This window comes from Salarias fasciatus, chromosome 23 (assembly GCF_902148845.1).
Source record: "Salarias fasciatus chromosome 23, fSalaFa1.1, whole genome shotgun sequence".
NCBI lineage: Eukaryota > Metazoa > Chordata > Actinopteri > Blenniiformes > Blenniidae > Salarias > Salarias fasciatus.
This window is the reverse complement of record NC_043766.1, coordinates 36475841-36501856: the sequence shown is the minus strand read 5'-3', so window position 1 is coordinate 36501856 and position 26016 is coordinate 36475841. Positions and strand designations below refer to the sequence as shown.

Below are 26016 nucleotides of genomic sequence, written 5' to 3'. Positions count from 1 at the left end.
CTAATTGTTCACTGCTGAGCTGATTTCAGGTGAACTTCTCCACCGGTCCTGCAGAGGGAGCTGTTTCTACACTTAGACCTGGAAGCCAGTCTCACTGAGCACATGGAGAAACACACAACTCTCTCTCTCTCTCTCTCTCTCTCTCTCTCTCTCTCTCTCTCTCTCTCTCTCTCTCTCTCTCTCTCTCTCTCTCTCTCTCTCTCTCTACTTGTGTATGTTTGTGTATCAGGCATCAAAACTGTATTTAGTTATGCTTCAGCACCACGGACAGCACCACGTTTATTTTCTCTACATTTGCATGTCAGTTTGTGTATTTTTGTGCGAGTGTGTGTGTGTGTGTGTGTGTGTGTGTGTGTGTGTTGGTACGTGTGATAATGGGGACTTTTTATCAGTTTACATGTGACATGACCAGGACAGGGACCGGTTATGAGGACACACCCACTGTCCCCATAATTCTAGCAGCACAGCGTCACTCAGGAAGGTGTCAATAACCACCTGCCATCTCTTCTGGGTGTGTCCAAACAAACCACTAAACCAGAAACCCAGTGTGTGCTCGCAGTGTTGAATTCCCAGTGCCTTGCTTGTTCATACACAAAATGAGCACCATTGATTACCTAAGCCACCCTCGGTACGTAATTCGTTGATCTGGATGTCAATCACCCATCAATCACCCACCAACACGGGTTCTGATCTCCTGTTGGTTGAGTCAGATGTCAATTAGCTGCACTATGGGTTGTGATCTGTGATTGGCTGAACACAACAGCTGATTTTGCACACATGCTGCTGATGTTCTGCAACTTGTCAATACAGAGGTAAGTAAAACTATTTCATGTTTTATACAGAAAAATCTTCATGGAAGATCTTAATGCAGCTGGTTTGTAAAACTAAATGATGTCAGACACCAACACTCACTAGCATGCCGCAGCTTCAAGCTAATCCTTCGCTATCAAAACACATTGTTTTTGCCTGCAGTTATTTATTTCATATGGCAAAATGTATCTGGGACGTTTTAATATCTGCTTGGACTAAGATTTGCAGTGAGACGGTTTGTTTTACCCTAAATAGTTCTGGAAGCTCAGCTTCTGGATTTAAAAAAAAAAAAAAAAACATCTGGAGAACAAACTCTTAATTCAGACTGGTAAAAAAAAAAAAATCATAAAGATATCTTTCTATCATGTTTTGTGAGCAAACACTAACCACTCCTGGTCAAAAGTGAAGTTAGATAGATAAAAACTTTATAAATCTCCCAAGGGAGAAATTCAGATGTCCAGCAGCAAACACATAAATCATTCACACGCAAATAAGGAAAAACAGCCTGCTCTGCCCTCTCTTATCCAGGGCCCGAGCTGCTCTGACCAGTCCAGTTTGTGGTCAAGGTGCACACCCAAGTATATGTAGGTGTGAACAACCTCAATACTCTCTCTGTCGATGATGACAGGTTGATGAGAGGGCTTCCTGCCAAAGTCAATGATCAACTCCTTCGTCTTGGAGGTGTTCAGAATAAGACCATTGTCCCTGCTCCAGGTGGTGAATCCCGCGATGAGCTCCCTCTACTCTTTTTCATCCCTACCCTTCACACATGCCACAACTGCAGTGTCATCTGAATACTTCTGCACATGACACGCAGCAGATCTGTGAGCAAAGTCAGCAGTGTGCAGTGTGAAGAGAAAGGGGGATAGTACAGTCCCCTGCGGTGCACCAGTGTTGCTCATCAGGGTCCCAGATACACCCCCCCCCCGAGCCAGACGTATTGTGACCTCAGAGTCAGATAGTTGTGGATCCAGCGAGCAAAGAGAGGATCCACTCCCATCCTCTCAAGCTTCCCCTTCAGTAGCTGAGGCTGGATGGTATCAAAGGCGCTTGTAAAGTCGAAAAACATCAACCTCACATAGCCTCCAGCTCCCTCCAGACACAGTCCAACAACATCACACTTTACTGACTGCAGTGAATCAAAGTGTTTGTGATGAAATGGGTTTAAAATGATGGAGTGAAGGAGGGGTCAGAGGTCACTGGCTCCTTCCTGCCTCAGAACAAAGCAACATGTGTAACAGACCCACAGGATGTCAAACTGTCCAACACTCCTGATTGGTCCAGGATTCTCCTGATTGGTCCAGGATTCTCCTGACTCTGAAGCCTTTCTCCTGCCCTGCTCTTCATGTGGAATTCCTCCTGCTGTCCCCTGATTTTACAGTGAAATGACTCAGTGGTGTTTCATGAGAGGTGCTCCCTGACCCCCTGACAGCCACCCTGAACAGCTCCGCCCTCTGTGTCTCCTGTCCCACTGTCCCGACTCTTTCCCTCTGGAGAACTAAATACAGCTGGTAAAAGGTCAGATCCTGATTTTACTCTTTATTTTGACCCCATTATTAAAGAGTTACTGTCTTAATTTAGCATCAGTGATTTACTGACTTATAAGCTTTATTTTCAACTTTAATAACTCACAAACACAAAAATGTGTTTAAGATTCATACAAGTGATAAATGATGAATGTCTTGCAGCCATGAAATGCAGCAGAAAGTGTGAAGTGATCATGAGTTTGGATATTATCAGAATATTTCTGTGCAGGACCCACAGCTGAAGAACTGGATTACATTAACTTTAAACATATTTGGCTTCAAGTAGGTTGCAGAGTCGTTTTAGAAGGTTCATTGTGTGGATTTTAAAGTCCTCTTGCTTGTTTTCAATGCTGTTAACGGCTGGCTAACGGATCTGTTGTCCTGAGTCCAGGGTGGGGGTTTGGGGTGCTGGGATGGCAAAAGCATCATCCCAACAAATATGATTTTTTTTTTTTTTTTTTGCTTTTTACCCCTTTTTTAGTTTTTATTAGTTTTATGTGTGAGTGTTATAAATTCCTGTCTGGCTACCAGACTCTGGTTAGTTAACAGATACATCAATCAAACTTGAATGTCAAAACCAACTTCCCACTTTTATTCAGCTTTTTTCTGCTGACTGCTTCACTCACTGACAGTAATAAAACATGCACATGCTTTAAAAGCTTGAAAAAAAGAATGTTTCTACAGCGGTGACTTTCCCTTTGTGACCTGCTGGAAGCTGGAGTGGAAAGTTCAGAGTGGAGAGTAAATAAGCTTCACTAAAATCACTGCGATTCTGTCAGAATATGAAATGAGAAAACGGTGAGGTCAGTGAGGACAGACTCAGACAGACCAGGTGGCTGCTCACAATGGTTCTTGAGGAATCTTAAAAAGAAATTGTTCTCTCGCAGATGAACTGTGAGAAGCTGCCTGTTCAGTCATGGATGTATTCTGCAGTTGTTATTTATCACGACAATCACTTTGACCACAGACACTTGTTGCTTCTTCAGAGTGTCCCTCTGCTGTTCGGCTCAGTCGGCTCCGCCCTCCTACTGACAAAGCTCATTTGCATGCTAATTGTGATTGGACATTGGAAATGAACTTCTAACTGTTGCATTTAGGGGGACAGGATGTTTTTTTTAAGAAGGAATTGATGAACTGACCTTACACACACACACACACACACACACACACACACACACACACACACACACACACTGCTGTGTTTAGGGCAGACCTTTTTCCTTTGTTCAGAGCAGTTGTGTGTTCATGCCTTGTTCTCACATCACATGTGTGTGTGTCTTTTTGAGTGAGCATGCATGAGTCTGTGTCTATCTGTGTGTGTGTGTATGTGTGTGTGTGTGTGTGTGTGTGTGTGTGTGTGTGTGTGTGTGTGATCGAGGTAAGTATTTGGGGTGAAAGGTCACTCTCCTCCTGCAGCAGAGACGTCAGTGTGAAGGGAGACAGTGGAATGCAGCATGGAGGGGGGGTGAGGGGTCCTGCAGGATTCTGTTTGCTGATGAGAGTTCTTACTGGGAGTCCAGTGATCTCAGAGCACTCTAACAGGAACCCCTCCCCCACCTTCCTGTTTCCTCTCTGCTCTCCTCCCTCCACCTCTCTGCAGGACACGTGACTTCCCTAAAAGACAGAACAACTTTCTCGCCGAGTGTTTGTCAGAGTGGAATGTGAAGAACGGAGACAGAGTGAAGAAAGGATACTGACCGAAGCAACTTCTGCTCTCTGCCAGCTTCTTGAAAAGTGTCTGTGAGAAGATTTGAAGACATCTGAGCAGGACAGAAGCTCCCACACCAGAGAAGAAGACTGTTCAAAGGTACACAAACATAACGTTCATAATGTGTTCTTTTGTACTCACGTAATAGTTTTCCGGTTTGAACATATGTTTAACCAGAGGTTGAGTTCTGGGCTGCTTTTATGGAGGTGGGCGGGTTTTAGATTTTGTTTAATGCAAAACAGGAAACAGTGGCATGTTACAGCGCTGAGTAGGGTGAGACGGCGTTCTCACATCAAGCAGAGGACTGAGGAGGGACGGAGAGCAGCTTCTTCAAGAGTGAAATTGTAGATATTTCATCAGATATAAGTGTTGTCACTAGATATATGAAGTTCTGTGAAGAACTGCACAGCTTGAGCTGAAAGAGCTGAGAGTTCTGTGAACTCTGTGTCTGTTCGTCTGCTTTGTGGTGAAAAGCAGTAGTGAGGCCGTGTTGAAGTAAATCTACTCTGTGTTCAGTTTGCAGGGAATCTCTTATCTCTCTGAACTTCTGTTTGATCTTGGGAGGCAGAATGTTTGTTTAAGAGGTAGGCGGCCTCAGTGCAGAGCCGGCTCTGACACACACACACTGAATGTGCTGTTCGTGTTGAGGTTGTGTGTTTATGACTTGTTTTTTCAGTAATCACATAAGAGATTTATGATATTATGACTAACATAAGTCTCTACAGAGGTTAAGCTTTTGGGCTTGTATTTATTGAGGTGGGCGGGTTTTACATGATTAACAGGAGGCAAAACTCCAGCAAAACAACGTGAGGGATGTGTGGACCGGGATGAGGCAGATCACCGGATGTAAAGGGAGACAGGGGCAACCGTCAGGCAGCCTGGAGAGAGCAAACAAGCTGAACGACTTCCTCAATCGTACAACTCCGAGTCATGTGACCTGCAGAAACGTTCTGATAACTCGGCTGTTGTATGTATGTATGTATATATGTACATTTATATATATATATATATATATATATATATATATATATATATATATATATATATATATATATATATGTTTAGTATTGTATAGAATGTTTTCTATTGTAATGTTTTCTTCATAAATTCTCTCTATATATTTATTTTTGCTTGCTTTCTGATGCTGCTGTTACAACAGAATTTCCCAATTTGGAATTAATAAAGTAATACTGTACTCTCTACTCTATTCTCTCTAAACAGATGTTTCAATGCTCAGTGTGAGTTGTCAGAGTGTGACGACATCCTCACACCAACCAGAGACAGACAGAAGGACTGACGAGGGACGGAGAGCAGCTTCCTCTTTCCAAAATTGTCTGGAAGAAGATGTGAAGAGAGTTGATCAGGTGAGAATCTCTGTCAGCTGGCTTTGACAGTGCTGTGTTGGAATTGATTTCACTGTGTCAATCATAATTAACTTTGGACTATTTAAAGGGAAACTCCGGTTTTTTGACACATGGACCTTATTTCTAGGTGTGTGTGCATGCTCATATACTCACTCAGACAAATATCATGCAGCTTGGAGTGCTCCAGAAGTTATTTAGATCCAACCGATTTAGCGGGGGCCACGGCAGGGGAGTTTCAGCGCAGGACATAATCTATGCAAAATCGCTCATTTCGGCTATATTTTTTCATCCATCGCCAGTGTTATCATTAAGTCAGCTCGTCTACCGTCGGTCAGACTGGGGGTGGCCGGCGCGTGTGTCCGGTCGCCTGCCTGTGGAGCCGGGCCTGGAGGTTAGGCCACTGGGTCAGGGGAACCGTCCAAAACGGCGGCGGTGCTGGGCGGCCCCGGGTTGCCTTTCAGTTCGGGGTTGGATGCTCATAGCTCTGCTCCGATGGGATCTGCTCCGCTTAGCTCTTCTCTGACACCGTGCTAACTTAGCCACAATTAGCTCGGATGCTAATCTCCCATCGGCCGCGCGCATGGCCCGCACACAGCGCTCCTTGCCTGAGACCTCCAGAGACTCTCGGTGTGGAGAGACTTCCAGGAGCACCCCGGGGTTGGATGCTCAAAGCTCTGCTCTGCTCTGCTCTGATGGGATTTGCTGCGCTGTGCTCTTCTCTGACACTGTGCTAACTTAGCCACAATTAGCTCAGATGGGAACGTCATGGAGCTCCTCTCCGCCTCCGTGGTTATGCGGTGGGTCCCTGCGCGCTCCGCGGCCGGCACAGAGTGCATCTCCGCCCGGGAGTAGAGATCCAGAGCTCTCCCGTCAGCTCCGGGCCGTTTACCCAATCGGCCCCAACTCGGCCCCTGGAAGCCGTGGCCTGCTTCACGCGCCTCCATTGAGCAAGCCGCAGTGCGGCAGCTCCGGATCTCCGCTCCCGGGCGGAGATGCACTCCGTGCCGGCCACGGAGCGCGCGAGGACCCGCCGCATAACCACGGAGGCGCGTGAAGCAGGCCGCAGCGTGGCTGCTGGAGCTCTCCCGTCGCCTCCGTGGAGCAGCTTACCATTTACCCAATCGGCCCCAACTCGGCCCCTGGAAGTCAGACGCCCAGGCGCCGTGACAGCCGAGGCTGACTCAAAGTGCTTCTCTGATGGGGAGAGCAGTTCCAACGTTCCCATCCGAGCTAATTGTGGCTAAGTTAGCGAAAACTGTCAGCTGATCCACCTGAAGATGGTAGACGAGCTGACTTATTGATAACACTGGCGATGGATGAAAAAATATAGCCGAAATTAGCGATTTTGCAGAGATTATGTCCTGCGCTGAAGCTCCCCTGCCGTGGCCCCTGCTAAATCGGTTGGATCTAAATAACTTCTGAAGGACTCCGAGCTGCACGATATTTGTCTGAGTGAGTATATGAGCATGACACACCTAGAAATAAGGTCCATGTGTCAAAAAACCGGAGTTGCCCTTTAAGTGTAAGTAATTATCTTCAGGAACATCCTTCAAGTGTGTGTGTGTGTGTGTGTGTGTGTGTGTGTGTGTGTGTGTGTGTGTGTGTGTGTGTGTGTGTGTGTGTGTGTGTGTGTGTGTGTGTGTGTGTGTCTTTACTGCTCAGATTGAAACAGATTTGATTCAGATGGTGTGTCAGAGTTGAACAACATCAAATATAAAATATTAACAGTAATTTATGATTATCGTAAATCTTTATTGACACACACATGCACACACTGCGGGAAGAGGCACTTGGCCAGCCTAATGCTGTTGCAGTCAATGGAGGAGAGACGGACAGTTTATTCAAACTATCTCAAATCTTCGGTTTTGTACAAACTTGATTACCAGGATTAAGAACTTCCTCCCTGGATGTTTTTGCATCATCTGCCCTTGGAGGTCTGTTTGCATTCCCATATATTGTGGTACTTTGAGCTCCTGAGCCAGCACATCAGGTTCCTCCGGGGAGAAGTTTTGCTGCCTGCAGCCACGGATGTCTTGGTCCATGGTGGTGGCGAGGTGACATTAGAACTGCGCCTCACCCACAATGCATTTTGAAGGGAAAGAGGGGCATTCATTTCCTTGGTGAATATTACACTCAGCTGGGCTTTCTCTCCTCCCTCTTTGCCACTTGTATCAGTGGGAGAGGCAGAGGCTTGGATGTGCCATGTCGCATCAGATAACGTTGTCCAGTAAAAATGCAAAATTACCTGGATACATCCCAGTTGCTGTGCCTGGTCTACAAAAATAGAGCCCCTAGTCTGACTCCTGATCTCTGAGGTCTGACCTTTGACTTCTGGTCTTTTACTTCTCATCTTGTTCACTCCTGATCTTTGACTCTTGATCTCTGATGCCTGATCTTTGACTTCTGATCTCTGACCTCTGACTCCAGGTCTTTAACTTCTGGTCTACACTTGGTGTTATCAAGAATATGACAGCGTAATTAAATTGCTGGTAGTTCCAGACAAATACAATTTGGCATTGTAAATGATAAAACTGAACCTGAAACAACAGGATGGCTGAGATGGAGCTTATGAGGATTCTTGTTCTGTGTTTTTCAGAGTCAAACATCTCACCTGAATTAAAGCATGTCAACACCTCACCATGGTCTTTTCAAGGAGTCTGAATACAGTATGAAAGTTTATTGAAATAAATCAGACTCTTTATAAGGTCAAAGATGAGCTCAACTCCAGAAGTCCTCCTGGGAATTCTGGATGATTTGGGACATGAAGACTTTGAAAGGTTCCAGTGGTATTTGTGGCAAGATGGAGTCCTTGAAGGGTTCAAATCAATACCAAAGAGTAAACTGGAGAAATTGGACAGACAAAACACAGTGGATGAGATGTGCCACGCCTACAGCAATCATGCTCTTGAAGTCACGAAGATGGTTTTCGAGAAAATGAAGATGATGGGTGTATGGGAGAAACACTCCAAAAACATCCCAGAACCTGGAGGTAAGTCCTGGAAGCATTAAAACTTGATGGTGTCAGAACTGACATTGATCGTTCATTACAGAGATGAACCCTGACAAGCAAAACTGCAAGCTGATCTCTGCTTTTTGTTTTTCTCTTGTTCATCTTGCTTATTTGATGAACTTCATTTTATTTCATTTTCATCTATTCATTTCAAGCAAATAAATAACATTCCTAATACAAAAGGCCTGCACAGAGCTAAATCAATAACTTATATGCCTTTGATTGACAACAATAAAACCTACCACACCAATATTTTATTTTTTTTTTTTTTTTCAATTTTGCTCAAAAGGGAGTAGGTGAAAGAAAAAAAAAAAAGAAAAGTTTAATTCCACCCCAAAGTCCTCATCATTCACTTGACAGTAAATTTTCAAATACTTCTTGTTGTCAACTCAAAACAAGAACAACAATACCCAGATGATGGACCACACGCAGTAACTTGTGGAAAAAACCCCAAAAATGTCATTACTACATGAAAGATTACAGATGTGGCATGAGTATCAGGACCCACTTTCTTTATATTGTGACCGGACCACATGCTTATGTTGCAGCTTAAATTTGTGAGTGTTTTACGATTGCTTTTGTGTGCTGTTACAAAGTTTGACTCCATGTACAGACACAAAAATATTTTGTGAGTGGATCTAAATTTAGGTATTGAGAAATTCCCATATCCCCTCAATGTATGAGCTCACGCCTGATTTATGAGGAATTTTTGTACATTACTTTTTTAAACATTTTAGGATAAATATAGGTGTAAAATATTTGGAATACAGTCAAGTCGGCCCAAATCCAACTCGGCCCCGGTCTCGTGGTACAGCCAAGATGGCCCCAAGCCAAGTCGGCACATGCTGTGTGCCGACTTGGCTGTATCCTGGGACCGGGGCTGAGTTGGTCGGGGTAGACTTGGATTTGGGCCCACTTGACTGTAATCCAAAATATTTTACATGATCAGGGAATTTTAATAGCTTTGATTGAAATAACATATTGTGCGTTCTAGGAATCCAACGTTATGAATCATCCAGTGCTTGTATCTATAAGTAGATTACTTGTACATTGCTAACCGTCTCCCCAAAAGCAATATATGAAGTATGGAAGCACCAAGGAGCAGAGATTTTTTTTTTTTTTTTTATGTGTCTGATGTGGCTCTCCATGATTGATAATTTACTGTCTGTTAAAATTGCGAGAAATGTATTCTCATTTTCGTTTTTGATTAGTACACTAGCAATCATTATCTGTGCTTCTGAAATGGGTTTTCCGAAGATCATTTCCTTAGTCTTATTTGGATTTAACGAAAATGTATAATAATCCCTCATTAACCATGTTCATGAGTTCATATGATTGCCACTACAATAAAATATGTTGGCGTTTCCAGCACAGAGTAGGAGTTTTAGTAATTGAGTTTGAGTTTAGTAATTTAGTAATTCAATATGTCAATAATACAGACCTTAAAAAGTTTGGGTCTCAAAACGGAGCCCTGGAGGAAACAACAAGAATTGCTGGGGTTTTTTTCTGATATTTCTGATACAATAATGATGTTTCTGATGTTTCCCAGCAAACCCCCGATACCAGATAGTTGAAGTTTGAGGAGTAGGGTTGTGTGACTGAATGTGTCAAAGGCTCTCCTGAAACAAACAAAAAAAAAAAAAGAACTCTAACAGCATGTTTTTTTAGGCCAAGTATATTTGTTTTCTTTTACTACATCAATTATTGCCTTTGAAGGCAGCAAATGAAAATGACACATGACCTGACAGCCTCCATCACCCACCTGATTATCAACACACCAAGACTTATTTTAGTGCAATTCAGATGTGACTGAAAATGTTTTTGTTTTCTCTCTGTTAAAAAAAATAGGGGAGGTCAGTCATCACAAGACTCTATGTTCAGCGATGTCTCACAAGTGTCAGGAACAACTCAAGTCCATTCTAAAGAAGAGGTTCCAGTGTGTGTTTGAGGGTGTGGATGAAGTCGGAAAGCGCAGCCTCCTGAACCAGATCTACACAGAGCTCCACATCACAGAGGGAGGGACTGAAGAGGTCAATCAGGAACATGAGGTCAGACAGATTGAAGCAGCATCCAGGACAGCAGACAGAGCAGAAAGAAGCATCAGACCAGGAGACATCTTCAAAGCCCCACCTGGAAGATCTCAACCAATCAGAACAGTGCTGACAAAGGGAGTGGCTGGCATTGGGAAAACATTCCTGACACAGAAGTTCACTCTGGACTGGGCTGAAGACAAAGAAAACCAGGATGTCAACTTCATATTTCCATTTACCTTCAGAGAGCTGAATGTGCTGAAGGAGGAGAAGTTCAGCTTGGTGGGACTTGTTCATCACTTCTTCAGTGAAACTAAAAAGGCAGGAATCCACAACTTTGAAGAATTCCAGGTGATCTTCATCTTTGACGGTCTGGATGAGTGTCGACTCCCACTGAACTTCCGCCGCATTGATTTCCTTACTGATGCTACGGAGTCCACCTCAGTGGATGTTCTGCTGATAAGCCTCATCAGGGGGAAACTGCTTCCCTCTGCTCGCCTCTGGATCACCACACGACCTGCAGCAGCCAATCAGATCCCTGCTGACTGTGTGGACATGGTGACAGAGGTCCGAGGGTTCACCGACCCCCAGAAGGAGGAGTACTTCAGGAGGAGGTTCAGAGAGGAGGAGCAGGCCAGCAGGATCATCTCCCACATCAAGACCTCCCGAAGCCTCCACATCATGTGCCACATCCCAGTCTTCTGCTGGATCACTGCTACAGTTCTGGAGGAGGAGCTGAAGAGCAGAGAGGGAGGAGAGCTGCCCAAGACCCTGACTGAGATGTACATCCGTCACCTGGTGGTCCAGGCCAAAATGAACAATGTCAAGTATGAAGAAGGACCTCCCATAGATGAAACCTGGAATCCAGAGAGCAGGGAGATGTTGGAGTCTCTGGGAAAACTGGCTTTTGATCAGCTGCAGAAAAGAAACCTGATCTTCTATCCAGCTGACCTGACAGAGTGTGGCATTGATGTAAAAGCAGCTTCAATGTACTCTGGACTGTTCACAAAGATCTTTAAAAAGGAGAAAGGCACACATCGGGGCATTTTGTTCTGCTTCATCCATCTGAGCTTTCAGGAGTTCCTGGCTGCTCTTCATGTCCATCAGACCTTCATCAACTCTGCAATTAATCTTCTGGATGAAGATCAACAGACCTCCTGGTGGTCAAACCTGTGGCAGCAGAAACCTGAATTAAACCTCAACCATGTCCATCAGAGAGCAGTGGACGAGGCCTTGAAGAGTCCAAATGGACACCTGGACTTGTTCCTCCGCTTCCTCCTGGGTCTTTCACTGGAGACCAATCAGAGTCTCCTTCGAGATCTGCTGCCACAGAGAGGAAGTAGCTCACAGACCAATCAGGAAACAGTCCAGTACATCAAGAAGAAGCTGAGTGAGAGTCTGTCTGCAGAGAGAAGCATCAATCTGTTCCACTGTCTGAATGAACTGAATGATGGTTCTCTGGTGGAGGAGATCCAACAGTCCCTGAGATCAGGACGTCTCTCCACAGATAGACTGTCTCCTGCTCTGTGGTCAGCTCTGGTCTTCATCTTACTGTCATCAGAAGAAGATCTGAAGGAGTTTGACCTGAAGAAATACTCTGCTTCAGAGGAGGCTCTCCTGAGGCTACTGCCAGTGGTCAAAGCCTCCAACAAAGCTCTGTACGAACCTCATCATCATACATGGAGGACAGGGTCCATGACAAGCATTTAAAATGGTTTTCATTGTTGCTTCTACTTCAGGTTGAGCGGCTGTGGTCTGTCAGAGAGAAGCTGTGGAGCTCTGTCCTCAGTTCTCAGCTCTCAGTCCTCCAGTCTGACACATCTGGACCTGAGTAACAACCATCCAGGAGACTCAGGAGTGGAACTTCTTTGTGCTGCAGTGGAGGATCCACACTCCTCACTGAAGTCTCTCAGGTTCAAACATAATTGTTAAATCAGTTCCACTGCTCCCTTTTTTCTTACTCACATCTGTAGAATATCTGAATGTAACATTGTAGCATCTTGACATTGTCTCCACAATTATCCAGAAATTAAAACCACAAATTAATGTTTTCAGGAGACTTTCAACTGGAGAGGAGTGTCTTGACATCCTCCGCTCACTGTGTTTGTGATGCTCCAAGTCAGAGATGTAGAACTGAGTCCATGACAAACATTGATGTGGTTTTCATTGTTGCTTCTTCTTCAGGTTGAGCTGCTGTGGTCTGTCAGAGAGAAGCTGTGGAGCTCTGTCCTCAGTTCTCAGCTCTCAGTCCTCCAGTCTGACACATCTGGACCTGAGTAACAACGACCTGCAGGATTCAGGAGTGAAGCGTCTGTCTCTTGGACTGGAGAGTCCTCACTGTAAACTGGAAGCTCTCAGGTCAGGATCCAGCTGCTGCTTGATCATGTGGAGGATCTTCCTTCTTCCTTCTTGACTTGATGCAGCCATGTTTGTGTCTCCAGTCTGTCAGGGTGTCTGGTCTCAGAGGAAGGCTGTGCTTCTCTGGTCTCAGCTGTGAGATCCAAGTCCTCCCATCTGAGAGAGCTGGACCTGAGCTACAACCATCCAGGAGACTCAGGAGTGAAGGAGCTGTCAGCGGCAGTGGAGGATCCACACTGCTCACTGGAGACTCTCAGGTTCCAACGTGGTCATTTTTATAAAATTCACAACTGTCTGTTTGCCTCATCACAGCTTTACAATGTCTGTAAATTAATAATATTAATGGATTTTATTTATAATGCACTTTACATCTGATGACAGATGTCAAAGTGCACAGTCAAGAAAATAATAAAATCAACAATAAAAACAGAAAAGAACAGAAAACAGCACGATAGCATAAACAGTAAAAAAAAAAAAAAGTAAAAACAATGACCAATAAAATCTCTGAGGAATTGCAATGTGAGACAAAAAGGTTTTCAGTCCTTTTTTGAAGGAGTCCACCGTCTGTGGAGCCCTGAGGTGGTCGGACAGAGCATCCACAGACAGGGAGCAGCAGCCTCAAAGACCCTGTCGCCCATGGTCCTGAGCCGAGTCCTGGGCGGGCACAGACGGTGCAGTTGGCCTGACCGGGTTCTCGTTGAAGTGTGTGGGTGGAGGAGTTCAGTGAGATAGGTGTGGGCTGCACCGTGCAGGCAGTGGTGGCAAAAGATGGGGGTGATGTGGTCATGTTTACGCACCCTCATCAGGATCCCGGGCAAGAGCCTCCAAAGGCTTCAGTATGTTCAGAATAGTGCTGCCCGGGTACTGATGAGAAGAGCGTTACAGTAATCCAACCTGGAGGAGACAAAGGCATGGATGAGCTTCTCTACAGCGGGACGGGAGAGAGATGGCCGGAGCTTGGCAATGTTACGGAGGTGAAAGAAGGAGGTTTTGCAAACGTGAGATATATGATGATCAAAACTAAGATGGGGGTGAAATCTGACACCCAAATTAGTGACCGAGGGAGAAAGGGGAAAGTTGTGGCCGAGAAAGGAGACAGAGGAAATGACAGAGAAACTGAGCTGGTGAGGAGTGGCAATATGAATGGCCTCTGTTTTGGAGCTGTTCAGCTGTAACACGTTTTCGCTCATCCAAGCCTTTATCTCCTCCAGGCAGGAGTCCAGCTGAGTGACAGAAGATAGGGGGCGTGGAGGAGGGGGTGACCTTGAGATAGAGTTGAGTGTCATCAGCATAGCATAGAATTATCTTAAAAACACTGAAACTATATCTGTACAACACTTTACTAAACACAGTTCTAAAGTGCTTTACAGAGTAAAAATGACAAAAAAAAAAATGACTTTGAGATCAAGGAATTCTTTTAAAATGAACAACAATAGTTCTTGACCTTACCTTTGAATGTGGTAGATAGATAGATAGATAAATAGATAGATAGATAGATAGATCGATCTTTATGATCACGTGAAGGGAAATTTGTTTGCACAGCCTTTCATGGCAGTTCAAGATGTTATGGACACCATCACATACACCACAAGTAAGACAGTAAGACAATTGCAAAACAGAGAATATACAACAAAGAACAACAAACAGCATTTAACATAGATTGACAAGTAAGTCAGCGAGGTACCTTGTTCAGTACAGCAATAACAGATGCAACAAAACTCTTGTTAAAAGGGGCCCATCTACATTTAAGAGTCCGATATCTGCGCCCGGAGGGGAGGAGCTGGAAGAAGTTATGAAGAGGGTGATCTGTGTCTGAAACTATTGATTTGGCAAGCCGGGCTCTTGCTCTGTCATTCAGTTCTGAAATGTTTGGTGTGGGAGAGCAGATTATTTTAGATGCTGTGTGAGTGATTTTAAGGAGTTTTTTTTTTTCTATTGGAGACTGACAGCATAGTGTAAAAACAGGAAGAACAATACAGCAGAATGGACTGTCGTTTTTAATCTGTCTGTCAATCATTCTGAGTGAGGCCCAATCCTTCTGTTGAAATACCCTATGTTTTTCCATCAGTCTTCTTCTAATATGAGATGTAATCCAAGGTTTAGAATTCGGAAATGTCCTATAGGTTACCATGGGGATACAGCTATTAACACAAAAATTTATATAATCCGTTACAACAGATGCTCGTTCATCCAAATCACTGTCATATACGCTCCAGTCCGTGCATGCCAGGCAGCCTTGAAGGCATGCAATTGCGCCCTCCGACCACTGCGCAGCTCTGTGGATCTGTGGCGTAGTGCGCTTCAGTTCTTGTTTGTACAGAGGAAGAAAGACCAAAACATTGTGATCAGAGGATCCCAGGGGTGGATGAGCGCGGACAGTGAAAGCGTCTGTTATATTCCCGTAACACAAGTCCAAGGTATTTCCCCTCCTTGTGGGAACATGAACATACTGATGGGAGAGATGGCAGCACATTGTCCAATCGACAGTTGTTGTAGTCGCCCAAGTAAAACACCAGGGCTCCGGGGTACTTGCTCATGGTCAGGGACGTTGACTCATACTTCAAGTGGCAGAGAATTCCATAATCTTGGGGACTCTGGGGAGTTTGGTCAGCCTTTGTCACCTTGTCAAATCTGTGGGCGACCATTAGAGCTCAGTCTCCAGATCTTAATGGCATGGAAGGATCATATCTGTTTCGAAATTGTGTCATGTAGGGGGGAGCAAAGTCATGAAATAATGTAACAGTCAGTTGCAGATTTTGAAATTGACATGGAACTGAGCTGGAATTCTGTGAAAGGAGGCAATGAGATGCTCTCCTCTCTTTTTAATTTCTCCACTATTATACCACAGCTCACTGTGTTTGTGATGCTCCAAGTCAGAGATGTAGAACTGAGTCCATGACTAACACTGATGTGGTTTTCATTGTTGCTTCTTCTTCAGGTTGAGCTGCTGTGGTCTGTCAGAGAGAAGCTGTGGAGCTCTGTCCTCAGTCCTCAGCTCTCAGTCCTCCAGTCTGACACATCTGGACCTGAGTAACAACGACCTGCAGGATTCAGGAGTGAAGCGTCTGTCTCTTGGACTGGAGAGTCCTCACTGTAAACTGGAAGCTCTCAGGTCAGGATCCAGCTGCTGCTTGATCATGTGGAGGATCTTCCTTCTTCCTTCTTGACTTGATGCAGCCATGTTTGTGTCTCCAGTCTGTCAGGGTGTCTGGTCTCAGAGGAAGGCTGTGCTTCTCTGGTCTCAGCTGTGAGATCCAAGTCCTCCCATCTGAGAGAGCTGGACCTGAGCTACAACCATCCAGGAGACTCAGGAGTGAAGGAGCTGTCAGCGGCAGTGGAGGATCCACACTGCTCACTGGAGACTCTCAGGTATGGACACACAACAGGAGCTCCTCATGGGCTTGTGTCTTGACCAATCACCTGTCTTCCTGTCTGACTGTCTCTCTGCCTGCAGGGTGGACCATGGTGGACAGCAGAGGCTCAAACCTGCTTTGAGGAAGTGTAAGTTGGACTCATCACTGTCCGTTTGTCTTTCAATCAAAACTTTAAATTCAAACATTACTGACAAGAGAAATGTGACAAAAAGTGTCCTCATCAAACAAATCCATAACATGTATTAGATCAGAACGTTTCAGTTTTTCTCTCCATCAGATTTCTCTCAACTTGAAGTGGATGAAAACTCGATGAACAGAAAGCTCAAACTGTCCAACAACAACAGGACGGTGACACATGTGGAGGAAGAGCAGCCGTATCCTGATCATCCAGACAGATTTGATATCTACTATCAGCTGCTCTCTACAAATGCTCTGAGTGGTCGATGTTACTGGGAGGTTGAGTGGAGTGGAAAGGTTTATATATCAGTGAGTTACAGAGGAATTAGAAGGAAAGGACGCAGTGACGAGTGTAGGTTTGGTGCGAATCATCAGTCCTGGAGTCTGATCTGCTCTGATGGAGGTTACTCTGTCTATTACAATAACAGAGAAACCTTCATCTCCTCCTCCCCCTCCTCAAATCGAGTTGGAGTGTATGTGGACTGTCCTGCTGGCTCTCTGTCCTTCTTCAGAGTCTCCTCTGACTCTCTGATCCACCTCTACACCTTCAACACCACGTTCACTCAACCTCTGTATGCCGGATTTAGACTTGGATTTGGAGTTGGACTTCTATCACGACTTGTACCCTACTTCTCTGGTTCGTCAGTGAGTCTGTGTCCTCTGTAGGAAGGAGGGTCTTTGTCTCTGACAGCAGGGAGGAGGAGGAGCCTATCAGAAGTCGGGAGGATTTTATGTGAAGGTGGGAGGGGTCTATAAGAATGTGGGAGGAGCTTTAAAAAAAAGTGTCACAAATGTGATTTGTATTTTGTTCCACCTTGTGGTTATTTTTTTTTTGTTTGTTGTTTTGTTGTCATGCTACATGAGATGTTCTTTCACAAACTAATAAAGGCACATCATTAAGTCACTTTTCATTGCTGTGCTGATTTCTATTTGTCACGATATCAGCAAGAAGCATCCTGTTTTTAAATGTTTACGCTGCACATACAGTACTTGGTTACCATATTCAGTTGTTCCTTCAGCACCATGGACAGCACTATGTTTACTCTCTGTGGCCCTCGTTTCTCAATTCAATTCAGCTTTATTTATACAACGCCAAATACAACACAGTCATTTCTAAGCAGTCTTACAGAGAAAACCCTAACGATCCACATGAGCAAGCACTATAGACTGAAAAGGAAAAACTCGCTTTGAAATGGAAGAAACCTACAGAACCAGGCTCAGAGGTGGTGGCTTTCTGCTATTCCGGTTGGGGTGAGGGGACAGATTGATCTCAAGTTTTTTTTCTTGTTGGCTCAAGAAAACAATCTTATGGCGGGCATGGAAATCACAATCGTTCACCATGATGTGCTCCGTGTGCACATCACTGTGCAAGGTCCAGATGTCTGACCCAGACTGCTGTCTGTGTTTTGGAGCAGGAGGAGCTGCAGTGGAGCCGCTGCAGCCTTTATCCAATCCAACGAACTGGAACAACCAGACCAAATTCACCAGATAAGCTTTATGTATGTATGTATATGTAATAATAAAATGTAAGCTTATGTGTGTATGAAAAAAATAAAAAAAACTGCTGTTTTCTTGCTGCTTTGTGCATGCAGACAAACATGTGACCTGTAAGAATAATAAAAAGAGAGGAACTAGTTCTAATCTGTGGGTAACTTCAGTGGCAAGGATTGACACGGGTCTTATTCATTTCTGCTTCCTTTCATTCCAATATTTGTCTTGATTTTCAAGTTTTATCATGAGAGGTAATGAAAACAAATGATAGCATAAGAGCATAGCTCAAAACACAAACACACCCATTCACACCTGGTCGACCTGCTCCAAATGTACACACTAATAGCCAAGTAACATGCACTTAAAGGTGCTGTAGGCAGGATTTTGCTAGTCAATGCTAATTTTTCTGTGTTTTCTTTGGATTAAATGTTAGAGTATCCATTGATAATCCTTTAGGAGTGTAGCATAACTGCACTACTGCAAGGGCGCAGCGTTTCCATCTGTCTCTGTTCTGAGCTGAAAAGGAATCTCGACAGCTCCAGGTATCTTTGACCAATCAGAAGAGCCCATGAGGCTCTGACCGTGATTGGTCGAGGGGCGTTCATTGCACGTTCTTGTGGGAGGGGCTTAACTTGCGTAAGGGCGTGATGTCAGAGAAAACAGGACAGGATTGGCTGTGCTGGGTTTCAAATCGCCATCTTAGATGGGTCAAATCGCCATCTTGCTTAGGTAACCCTAAGCAAGATGGCGGAGATGCTGAATCCTGCCTACAGCACCTTTAACACTGACAATGACGAGAAAGAAAATAGTGACAGATTGAATGTCATGTCCAGTTCTGCTTTCTTAATGTCATAAAGGTAGCATCTCCTGTTGTGAATTCACTCAGTCACATTCTTTCTGAGTTTAACTCACTTTTATTTACTCACTCATTCACTTTTACTCACTGACGTCTTGTGTCTTTTTTTTTCACATCAGGAACTGGACATTGTGATGAGAATGTGGAACACTCAGCTGATCCAGCAAGGCACCAATGGACGTGATCCATGGGAAACAATTCCGCATGTATCATGTCACAGAACTTTACCAAGCATGAGAGTTCAATCCAGCCAGTGTACTATGACCGAGTTAGCATCATCTTGGAAGAGAACATTTGTCTTTGGAAAGCTGACTTTGTGATCAAGATCTTCACAAGCTCTGTGTTCTGGTCATGGACAACCTTAATCTTGACATTGTCCATAATGCTGCTGAGACAACCACACCATACAGACAGCTGAGGTCTTAATGAGAGCACAGCTACCACAATCAGATTAACCCCCATCTTGCAAAATCGTTGTCACAATAGCGTATTTGCAGCTGACGTCACACACCTGGCCTTGCAATGCACACCGGGCAGTCGCCACCATGTTGGAGTGACAACAAACATTCAGGCGCATGTCGCTCTTTCATATTTTCAAGAGGATTATGCCTCTAATTTTGGTCAGAGGAGAGCGTGGATAGATGGAAAATGACCACAAAACGGTAAGGACATAAGATATGGGGGACAGAAAAATGAAAGAAACAAAAAGTGGAAGAAACAGACCAGTGAACAGACAAGGCCATAACAGCAAAAGGGGGTGTAGAGAGGGAAGGAAGTGCAAGGATACCACAAATCTTTTTTTTTCTTTTTTTTGAGAATATAGCTAATAGTAAACTGGGGGCGTGCAAACTGAGAAATTGAGTATAAATTTGCACCAGAGCATCAGGAGAGCCCTACTACAGATCACCATTAGTCTAACCCACCGCAAGAAAACAAGGTAATTGAGTCCACAGGCAGAATGTGAAGAGTGATTAAAGATCAGCGTGATCATGCAAATGTGATAGTGATAGTGTTTCATGCAAATATGACCTCTGACCCCTGAGAGGGCCAGAAGCAGGCCAGAGAGGCCCTCAGGGCCCAGTCAGCCGGCGGCCATCCCAGAGCCCAGATCCGAGCCCCTCCCCCAAAGTGTAGATTTTTTAGTTTCATATGATAACCAACATGTTGGAGTGGAGCAAACAGATCTTGCGTTGTGTTGTGTTTTAAGTCTGGAGGTGCGGGTGAGGGGGGCCTGTCGAATTGTTGCAAATGGATTTTAAAGTTGTGATCAAACAAACAGTCGGCCGTCAAAGTGCAGCTGGAGCATCAGTCAGTGAGATTAAGGCTTCTTGTTTGAAACACAATTGAATGAAAACATCCTCACAGCATTTTAGTCACATTTTACACATTTTGAAGTGGAGCAGACAGCTGATGGACGCGGTACAGGGTTCCTTCGGGCCGAACGGGTTAAATGACTTCCATGATTAGCAAGTCCATTCTGCCCTGGAGTTTAACATTGACGTGTAAGTTAGCAGATCGACGCACCTTAGACTTTTCAAGAACGTTGTCCGTGTTGCTGATTAGTCCCTGTGCTCCCACAAAGCCGGAAACAAAATACTTGTAGGAATCCAGGCTCTTGTACACCTTCATGACTGCTTTTGTGCCGAACAACTGTCGATTAGAGAACAGTAAATGTCGGCGTTCTCCAGATCGGGCAGTTCTTGAGTCTCAGCCGTGCATGGCTGGAACAGGCGGCTGGCATTAAGTACGGGTCATGCTGCAAGCCTGAAATATGTATTTTCTCCCGGTATCGGTCTTTGTGTGTTACGTCAAGACTGTCCACTTGATGTGACAACACAACAATGTCCCTACTCTCCTTATCAGTTGACATTTTCAACGGTAAAAAACACCGAACGTGGACTGCGGTCCTCCAGTTGCCAACTCCCGGGTCACGTGACTGCAAATACTACAGCCATTTTTACAAAGTGCAGCCTGCTGTGTTGAGCACATTTCCATTTCCAGTGTTTCATACAAACCCGTTTTCTGATTGTTTCATTTTATTGTGTTACTGTTGCATGATTCATACCATGGATGCATTGGAACAAATGAACGTGTTCGATTTTAATGTGGGATGTTTGCATAAGTCCAAATATGCTTCATAGATATCCACAGTTTCTTTAAGAAATGATCCATTTTCCATGCTTAACTTACACTGTTGTGGTCAGGTGAAAAAGACATTATTTAATACTGCTGAGTTTATTCAGAAAGGTCAAACCACCGTTAAGTCATGTTCTGTGCCACACATTCAATAAAATAAAAGGACAGTCTCCATAAATGCCTGAATGTGAATCATTTTGTAGATATTTAGATTTTCACATCAAATCAACCAAGATGTCAGACATAACCCCATAAAGGTTGATGTCAACTGGTTTATCTGAATCTTACACCTGTGTGGCAATAATCTGTTGAAAAAAAATCTAATTTTTGTTGTCAATGATACTCTACATACAATAAAATCATTCTGAAACTGACAGCAGTTTGTCAGTAAAATAAAACTGCTTGAAACTGGAACAGGAGAAAACAGCAGAAAGTGTAAACCTGGTCTCCATATGATCTCAAAATGAGGAATATACTTTGACAGGGTTTCTTCATCTTTCATCCTGTCGACATTTTTGTCCACCTGCCATGGTAAAAACAAAAACTGAAGTTATTAAAGGAAAGACCACTGAACAAACCCTAAAATATTATATATTTGTTTTTCTCCATTGATTTGGCTCATTTCTTCAAACAGAAATTACATTCTCAAAACAATATGGACAAACTTCCAGAAAAAGAACAAAAAAAACAAAGTTACATGATTCATTGTGAATGAAGGACTGGGCTCAGGCAGAAAGGTAGAGGTGGAATATTTCATTGCTCCTCTGCATTAACAACCAATTATCTAAACATTTTGACTGTCAGTGCTCACACATTATGGGAAATGACCATTTCTTTGAAAAAAAAGTAGTTTTGCCACCTGAGTGAACTGTTCAGGAAGAGATGTGATCTTTGACAGGTGAACCATGTGTTTCTGTTGAACCATCCAGGTTGTTTTTGACAAGGTAACCAAGAGAATTGAGAGCGTTCCGTCGAGGCAACACTAGTTTTGTGGCGCCTCTGCAAATTAACATGTTGACAAAATGAAGTTTTGTCAGTCACTGGTCAAGTGGTTGAGTTATGCACATCAGGTATCAGTTCACAGCACAGATTCCACCTGAAATGTTAATGTGGTGCAGCTGAAAAAAAAAAAAAAAGTCTTCTTATCTTAGCCTATATTGTTGCACGCTGTACATCATACATTGGTGTAGAGTAGGGAATCACTGATGGGAGTAGCAGAAATGTCCGTGCACCTCAAGGCTCGGTGCTTTAACACAACCAAGTAAGAGAAGAATAAAATAACGTGCTGCCTTTCATAGTCATACAGCAGATCTGAATTGTTTTCCTGGTCCACTGAACCCCAAACTGCTCCCAGGGTGTGTGTGTGTGTGTGTGTGTGTGTGTGTGTGTGTGTGTGTGTGTGTGTGTGTGTGTGTGTGTGTGTGTGTGCGTGTGTCAGAAATCCATTTCCACTGACTATGCTCAGTATACTACTTCAGCACCAAGGACAGCGCTATGTTTACTTTCAAGTCATGTGTGTCTCCATGAGCTCAGTGAGGCTGGCCTCCGGGTCAAAGTGTTGAAACAGCTCCCTCTGTAGGACAGGTGGAGAAGTTGTCCTGAAATCAGCTCAGCAGTGAACAAGGATGATATGTTCCTTTTTTCAGGAACAGTCAGCTCACCTGGTCCCTGTTGGAGCCACAGTAGAGCCACTGATCTTCTCCCAGGACAGTTCTCTAGTCAGCCTCCATTTGGTGACAAAGGTTCCAGTCTTGGTAAGATCGTAGGGTCAGCCCCCTGAGGGATTTAGCCTCAGATGGACTTTTCTAGAAACCTTTGTTTCAGACCAAGAGCAAGACTGCTGCTTTTCCTGTCTTTCTTTGTCTTTCTTAATTAGTTTCTCTCAGAACTCATTAAGTTCCGTCTGTGTTTCCTTCTTCCATTCAGTTGGTTTGTCAGGTTTATTTGGTTAATTGTCCTGTATATCAACTGTCCTCTGTTCTTTTTTTTTTTTGGTTGTTTGATTCATGTGAATATTGAATTTTCCTCCTCAGCTCTTCTGGCTGGGTCAGAGGCTCAGGAGCAAACAGCAAAGAGGAGACGGAGGGGGGAGTGATTGGCAGCTTTATTCCATCCAAGATGAGAGCAGAGAGATGTGAATATTTAATTTTCATCCACAACAGTGTTTATATCCTTAAGTATATTCATTGTATTAATGTTGGATTTTCTTTAGTTGCCAGGTGCTGTGGGCAGAGTGTGGCCCACATTTTTCTTGATTCGATTTTGAGTGTATTTGCTTTCACGGGTGATTAATTTAACAATCCTCATTTTCTTCGATTTCCCTGCTGCATGGTAAACCTCGGCCCTGTCCTCCTCCTTTCTTTCTCTGATTTTCCAGTCTAGCATGTGCCCAGCTGGTGTGTGACCTTCGTTCTACTTTCATTTTGTTCAATCTTTGTTCATAAACTTGTTTTCATTGGAACATCTTTTCCCCCGGCAGTATCTTTTAAACCTGTGTGACCTGGATAACTGTTGGGATTTCCTGGAGTGCAATTCCTCTGGTGGCATTGTCAACAGCAATTAAAACAGCTTCACCCTGCTCTTGCCACACATGCATGTCAAGCATTTAAGTGAGCGCAGAAAGTTGTTCTACATCTGTTTTACAATTTTAAGTGGTCACTTACATGTTTTTACGTGAGAATATTTCTGCTTCCTTCCACACCCGTTCAGTCAGATGGCAGCCATGGCTGCAAAGGAGAACTCAAACACCTTCCATAAACCACCGAGAAAAAAAATCACCAACTGAAACCTTGAGATTTAATACATCACTGCTTAAAGGGGACATATTATGCTATTTTTCAGTCACGTCATATCAGTCTCAGAAGCCCAAAAAACATAGTATTTGAGTTTGTTCGCCCCAAATTCATCCTATGTTCAGAGTTTCAGCGGTCTAAAAAGTCGCTCTGACCAGTCCTCCTCAGAACAGGCTGTTTCTGAGCCTGCTTCCAGGTATGCACATGAACGCGTCTGTCCCACTCTCTCTCTCACACACACACACATGGCGGGGGCACAGTCAATGGGAGGAATTAAATCCGCTTATTTCAGGATACGCGGACCAAACACAAACTCGACCGTTTCAACAGGCATTTTCACAAAATGTGGTGAAGCAAGACAGGGAGGACACAGACAATTTACAAATTTGAACATCATAATGAGGCCATAGCAACACATATTACTATAAGAAAGTCTTCACATAGTGAAAAAGCATAATATGTCCCCTTTAAAAATTCTGAGTTCATCGCGTATCCTTACTTGGTTAAACTTTAACATTTTAATTAAAATGAGTGGTTTTAAAAACAGCCAGAACTCAGTGAGCAGAGTTCCTCTCTTCCCGTCTCTGCTGCACAGAGCTGTACATGTCCACAGCGCCCTCTGTCTGCAGGCGTCCTGCAGTGCTGCGTCTCCGCCAGCTCCTCCACCTCCCCCTGTTTTATTCTGAAAACTCCACCTTTCACCTCAGGTTGACCACAGTGGCTGCTGGACAAGGCTCCTGCAAGGTGGAGAGGTTGGAAAGGGTGGAGCGGGTGCAGCGGCGTGTTTTTACCAGTAACGACCGCCGACCACAGCCAAAGAGTTTTCACACAGGAGACGGATCAATAACTATGAACTACAATCAATACCACCAATGAATACTCTGGCTTCCAGCACAGGCTGCTCCACTGCTCCACCCACTGCGCAGTGGTGGGGGTTGCAGGTGGAACTTGCTTTAATGATATCAGGAACATGAGTTCCAGAATCCCAACTTGAAGCAAAGCTGTCAGTGACACAGTTCATCCCAGATCTTCATGGATTTTAAATAGCATAATTACCATCCATTTGGAATTTTTTTAAATGCATGTAATTAATATATTTACTCATTTATCAGAAAGATTTAGCAGCTTTTTTACATTTTAAGTAAAGAAGCAAGAAAAGTCCTTCAGGTATGCATGCGTGTGCAAAACAATTCACCATCCAGTAATGTTTATATGTTATGTTTTTCTGAGAAATGTTTGAAAAATACATCATTTAAATGAGTGAAGGGAACTGAATGAGAACATTCAGATAGTCCATCTCTGTAACAGACTCATGAAGTCAGTCCTGATTTTAAGGAAAAATGTGAAAAACTGGATGAAAAGCAGAGTTTAGGTTCACATTTACACTTCACGCAATCAGCTAAGCTGTGGCTGCTTTTGCTTTCTTCCATCCACAGAATAAAAGCTCTTCTCTGTGATTTTCAAGTTAAAATCCAAGTCCTTTAAAAGGTTTGTTTTGTTCATTTGGATGTCTGTTTTTCCAATTTTCTATTTTTATACATGAAAAAAACAATGAATAAATAAATAAGTAAACGAAGAAACAAGTGAATGAACAAATTAAATTAATGAAGAAATTATTAATTAATAAATTAATGTTCATTTAAATGTATTTTTTTCCCCTTTTCAAGTTTTATGTTTCAATAAATAAATAAATAAATCAGAGAGTATTTTTTGAGAAATTCCATTCCACTGAGAGGCATCGGGTTTTCAGAAGTAGAAAGTTCTCCCTTTTCCCAGCTGTCCCTGAACGCACCATGAACACCCCTGAAGTGAATGAAGCTGAGTGAGAACACCTGGACAGCTGCAGGTGGAAGAAGAAGTAGTTCCATCAGACAGCAGCAGGAAAGCAGCCTGGTAAAAGTCAAAATCTTTTTCTGCTGTGTGACTCCCACCTGTTGGCGCACATAATAGTACAATGTGCACGTGATTTGATGCACGTGCATCCAGACTGTAGGTTCTCTGTGTGGTGTTTTGCCAACAAGAACATAACTCAGAGCTACTTCATTTGCAACAGAAATTGGGACTCCATTTAGTTGAATTCATGCATCCAGCCTTGAGGTGTAGCGATTATTTGGTGCTGTTACTCTCTGATATTTGCATACAATTGGGTATGCAACATGCCACACTTACAATGCACTTCTACACTGTCAATCACATTCAACCATTTATGCACACATTCACCCATCAGTAGATGCATCTGCCATGCAAAGTGCTAAATCCATCCCCTGGGAGCAGTTTGGGGTTAAGTGGACCAGCAAACCCCCCCCCCCCCCCCCCCCCCCCCCCAAAAAAAAAAAGCTGCAATCTACCGTATGACCTCAAAAGGTACAATGTTTGGTTTCTGT

The 26016-nt window shown here is 43.8% G+C and overlaps 3 protein-coding genes across 3 annotated transcripts in view; 1 reads left to right on the top strand and 2 right to left on the bottom strand.

Annotated features, from left to right (window-relative positions):
- Positions 1-26016, bottom strand: part of LOC115382176 (NACHT, LRR and PYD domains-containing protein 3-like) — a 1518151-nt gene that overhangs the window by 865746 nt on the left and 626389 nt on the right. The window lies entirely within an intron of this gene.
- LOC115382197 (NLR family CARD domain-containing protein 3-like) overlaps positions 1-26016 on the bottom strand; it is a gene marked incomplete at its 3' end in the record, with an annotated part of 1183065 nt that overhangs the window by 1004175 nt on the left and 152874 nt on the right.
- LOC115382181 (NACHT, LRR and PYD domains-containing protein 12-like) overlaps positions 3553-26016 on the top strand; it is a 73230-nt gene continuing 50766 nt past the window's right edge. The window contains exons 1-8 of the mRNA XM_030083868.1: positions 3553-3801; positions 3937-4143; positions 5266-5408; positions 8005-8397; positions 10267-12106; positions 12890-13063; positions 15745-15918; positions 16002-16175. Coding sequence (XP_029939728.1) covers positions 8121-8397; positions 10267-12106; positions 12890-13063; positions 15745-15918; positions 16002-16175 — 2639 coding nt within the window. The 5' untranslated portion in view covers positions 3553-3801; positions 3937-4143; positions 5266-5408; positions 8005-8120. The remainder of the gene's footprint in view (positions 3802-3936; positions 4144-5265; positions 5409-8004; positions 8398-10266; positions 12107-12889; positions 13064-15744; positions 15919-16001; positions 16176-26016) is intronic.